Source organism: Nuphar pumila, chromosome 1 (assembly GCF_984573655.1).
Source record: "Nuphar pumila chromosome 1, dmNupPumi1.hap1.1, whole genome shotgun sequence".
Classification (NCBI taxonomy): Eukaryota; Viridiplantae; Streptophyta; class Magnoliopsida; order Nymphaeales; family Nymphaeaceae; genus Nuphar; species Nuphar pumila.
Genome location: NC_143249.1, coordinates 52663566 through 52667852, shown reverse-complemented (window position 1 = coordinate 52667852; position 4287 = coordinate 52663566). Strand labels below are relative to the sequence as shown.

General features: G+C 35.7%; 1 protein-coding gene across 1 annotated transcript; it reads left to right on the top strand.

Annotated features, from left to right (window-relative positions):
- The first annotated feature begins 1067 nt into the window (after nucleotides 1-1067).
- LOC149848924 (uncharacterized) lies at nucleotides 1068-2368 on the top strand. Its single transcript, XM_090012879.1, has 2 exons — nucleotides 1068-1294; nucleotides 2117-2368. Exons 1-2 carry the CDS (start codon nucleotides 1073-1075, stop codon nucleotides 2201-2203), a joined length of 309 nt encoding a protein of 102 aa, XP_089869005.1. The 5' UTR covers nucleotides 1068-1072; the 3' UTR covers nucleotides 2204-2368.
- The last annotated feature ends 1919 nt before the right edge of the window (nucleotides 2369-4287 follow it).

The window sequence follows — 4287 nt, the reverse complement described above, 5'->3', positions numbered from 1 at the left end:
AGACTCATTCGAATAGTGTATATCGATAATCGACCGTAAGTATTTTGTTTTCAATTATTGCATATCTTTTAAATATTTTATATTGATATTTACTGTGTAACAATTCATGTGCAGCACGAGGTTTGAGCCACAAGAAGTAGTACGGGAGATTAGGAATTCACTTCTTCAACATCTACCAGGACCAGTTGCTCAATGGAAAGAGTACCCAAAGGAGGTATTAGACAGATTGTGGTCCTCATTCATGGTATACAGTTGTTCCTCATAGTTAATGTGTTTCATATTTAATTTATTTAAGCAATGTCTACTAACTTTCTGAAAATATTTGTAGGCTTCGAATCGCTTTGCAACTACGGTGGAAGAAAATGATGCAAGGAAGGTGTGGCAGAAGGTGGCTGCCAATCGATTTGCAGACATGCTGCACACTATGAAGACTGCAGCAAAAAAAGCATCTGGCGTAGTAGATGATCCATTACTGTGGAAGGGCCATGGTCCTATTACTATCAGGAGAGATTACTGGGATGAAATGTGCGATATGTGGGCGGGAGATGCATTTAAAAATCGCTCTGCGAAGGCTTCACAAAATCGATCGAAGATGCCCGAAGCCCATCTACACACAGGTGGATCTAAGACATTTGGGAGCCACCTAAAGAAAATGGTAACTCATCAATATATAATATTAATTTTATAAGTATAGTTGCAAATTTGTGTACTAAATCTTTTGTCATTTAACTTCGCAGGAAGCAGAAAAAGGAGGCAGTGTACCATATAAGGATGTGTTTGTAGAAACACATAAACGGAAGACCACGGGAGTCTTCGTATCAGAGAAGGCGAGAACGACAACGGTATGTATTAATTCTATTAATAATCATTGCAATATATATGCAAGTCATCATAATGTTATCATTAATTATTAATGAATACTTTAAACATTATTTTGTAGGAGGCATATGAGCAACAAATGGTAGAGCGATATGGTGAAGACGCTACTCAGCATCCATCATTTGATCCTACAGCATGGGTGACTGCAGCAGGTGAACCCAAAAAAGGTCGCGTGTTCGGGTTTGGGAGTAATATGAACACTTCACCAGTTATTGGTTCTTCCAGTTACGGCTCACCAACTTCTTGCGCCGACATAAGCTCCAAGCAGCCGACTATTCTTTCCGGTGATGATGTACGCGAGATCATTAATGAATCACTGAATAACTACTTCCAATACACCGTCGCCCCCTTTCTCCGAAATGAGATCAAGGCCGCTGTTCAGGATAGGGGATCTTCGATTCCAGGTCCCTCTCAGGTATAATCACATATATAGTTTTTTTGACTATCTTAAAGCACATCTGAGCATGGTAGAATCACATATAGAGTTTTTCTAGATGCCTTAGAACACATATGAACATGCTATAATCACATATTCAATTTTTTTACTGCCTTAGCACACATATGAGCATGATAGAATCACATATATATATATTTAACTTTTTGTCTGTCTTAGAGCACATATGAGCATGATAGAATCACATATAAAGTTTTTTTGATTGCATTAGAACACATAAGCATGCTATAATCACATATTCAGTTTTTTTACTGCCTAAGAACACATATGAGCATATTATAATCACATATTCTGTTTTTTGACTGCCTTAGCACACATATGAACATGCTATAATAACATATAGAGTTTTTTAACTGCCTTAGAACACATATGAACATGTTATATATCATTTATGATAGAATCACATATAAAATTTTTGGCTTTGCCTGCCTTAGAGCACATATGAGCATGCTATATTCACATATTCAATTTTTTTACTGCCTTAGCACACATACGAGCATGATCGAATCACATATATAGTTTTTTGCTTGCCTTAAAGCACATCTGAGCATGGTAGAATCACATATAGAGTTTTTTTATATGCCTTAGAACACATATGAACATGCTATAATCACATATTCAATTTTTTGACTGCCTTAGCACACATATGAGCATGATAGAATCACATATAGAGTTTTTTTATTGCCTTAGATCACACATGAGCACATGATAGAATCACATATAGTGTGTAATTTATTTCATTATATTTTGTTTATCAATACTGACTGTTCTTTTCTTGTGTAGGCTGCTAGCGATAATCAGGGTAGTGGAGCTGAAGGGACAGATAAAGACAATGAACAAGAAGACGCACAAAATCTTGGCGATGATTAGAGGACTGTGTTGAAGAAGTTCTATTTTTTTTATTTTTCCTAATTGTAATTGTTGAATTGTAAATAATTAAACTTTTTAGTTTTAAGGTGGAACGATTAATTATTATAGATACTTGTTATATGAATTTTTTTGTGTGGTTTGTTTTTTATTTACAGGAAATATAAATTGTACAGGAAATATAAATTGTACAGTTCTCCGTAATTAATTTTTAAATAAATTTTTTTTGATTTTTTTTCGTTTTTGCGACGGATTAGCGACGGATGATTCCGTCGCTATTCATATTAATCTAGCGACGGCTTAGCGACGGAATTAAATCCGTCGCCACGCCGTGGTCGCCGTTTAGTACCGGCGGATTGGCGACGGAATATAGCGCTCGTTATTCCGTCGCAATTAGCGACGGACTTGGCGACGGAATAATTCCGTCGCCAGTTAGCGTCGAAATATTCGCGACGTAAGCATACTGTCGCCGCGTTGTCGCTAATCCGTCGCTAACATGGTTAGCGACGGATTAGCGACGGATTAGCGACGAAAGGTGGTCGTCGCTAATCTACTGCTCTGTTGTAGTGAATATTCATTATTAATTTCGATTTTGAAAAAATCTTGAAGTACATTAGAATATAAAAGAAATATAAAGGATGCTCTTATCGAATTAATATATTGATACGTGCAATTTTTAAATAGTTTGCATTTTGACAATTTCATCTCTTCATAATTTTATGAGCCTTTGAAAATATTCTGATTTTATTGGTGATATTTTCAAAGTAGCATTGAAATTTGTTTAAGGGGGAACTCATTTCTCTTTTTAGCAGAATTTCATAAAATTTTTAGAAATCTTGAAGATCGCAAAAATTCTTTTATAGAGAATACATTTGCTCTTCCTCATAAGAAACTTTAGTATATGAGCCAATGACAAGATATGCTGGAACCTATAAGGCTTTTTGTCGAAGCAAATCCTGTCATAGCAGATTTATTAAATCTACACACCCTTAGTCGTTTGGGAGCATGGAAATGGCCAACACATTCAATGGAATGGGATTTGGCAATTAAATCTCACTCATTTTGGAAAACAAAGTCAATGCAAAAAATATCCGTAATATCCACCAAATTTGGCACATTCATGCAAATACCTACTAATTCACCAAAATTCTTCACCTATCCAAAAATGTTGATTCCTGACTTCTTTTAGACCATTATACCCTTTGTAGGTGTTTTGTGCAGACCCGTGACATTTACACCAGGATGATGTGAATCGCCCACCCAAAGTGAATTCACACTTTTATGAGGAATACTAGTAGATGTCTAGAGGTTCGTGTACCTTTAGTGTGCATCTCCCTTATGAGATTTGCAGCTTGTTTTAGCACACTTGAGGAGATCTGCATAATTAAGAATCAAATATTGGTATTTAATAGGACGTTAATGGAGTATTTGATCATTTTGAATTCACTCACTCGGAGTTCAACAACTATTAAATGATTAGTTGAGGAGATATGTATCTATTAGTCTTGGATGTGATAGTATCTAATAGGAGGTTAGCAGATGTAGACACCACAATTTTGATTTAGTTGTCTTGTGTCAAGGGTCACATTTCAAAAACCAATCGCCCCAAGTCTTTTCTATTTACCCCTAACTTGCACTATATTTTTGACATACAAAATGAAATCCCCAGTTTTTATCCAAAAGAAAGTTGAAACTAGAGAACTGGTTTAGATTTCAAACTAGACAAAAATCAAGTCCTTTCAATATCAAAGTGCAAAGTTATGACCAAAACAAGCTGGTTGGCTTACTTGAAAAAACTATTTTTAGGTAGCATCTACTCTGAATTCGATTTTGACCGTCAAACATACTGAATTTGGTTTAAAGTAAACAATGTTAGATTTCTAATGCACCAAACCGTACGTCAAAATGGATGCACAGTTAGGGAGATATGGACAAAATAAGTCAACTTATCAAAACAAACTCAGCCTGCTTGTCTAACGAAAAGACAATTGTCATTAGACCCAAAGCCTTGTCGTTAAACATGTCATTAGACCTCAATTGGTGTCAAAGGTCCCTAATTGTCATTAGACCAGACTTAAAAACCCCAA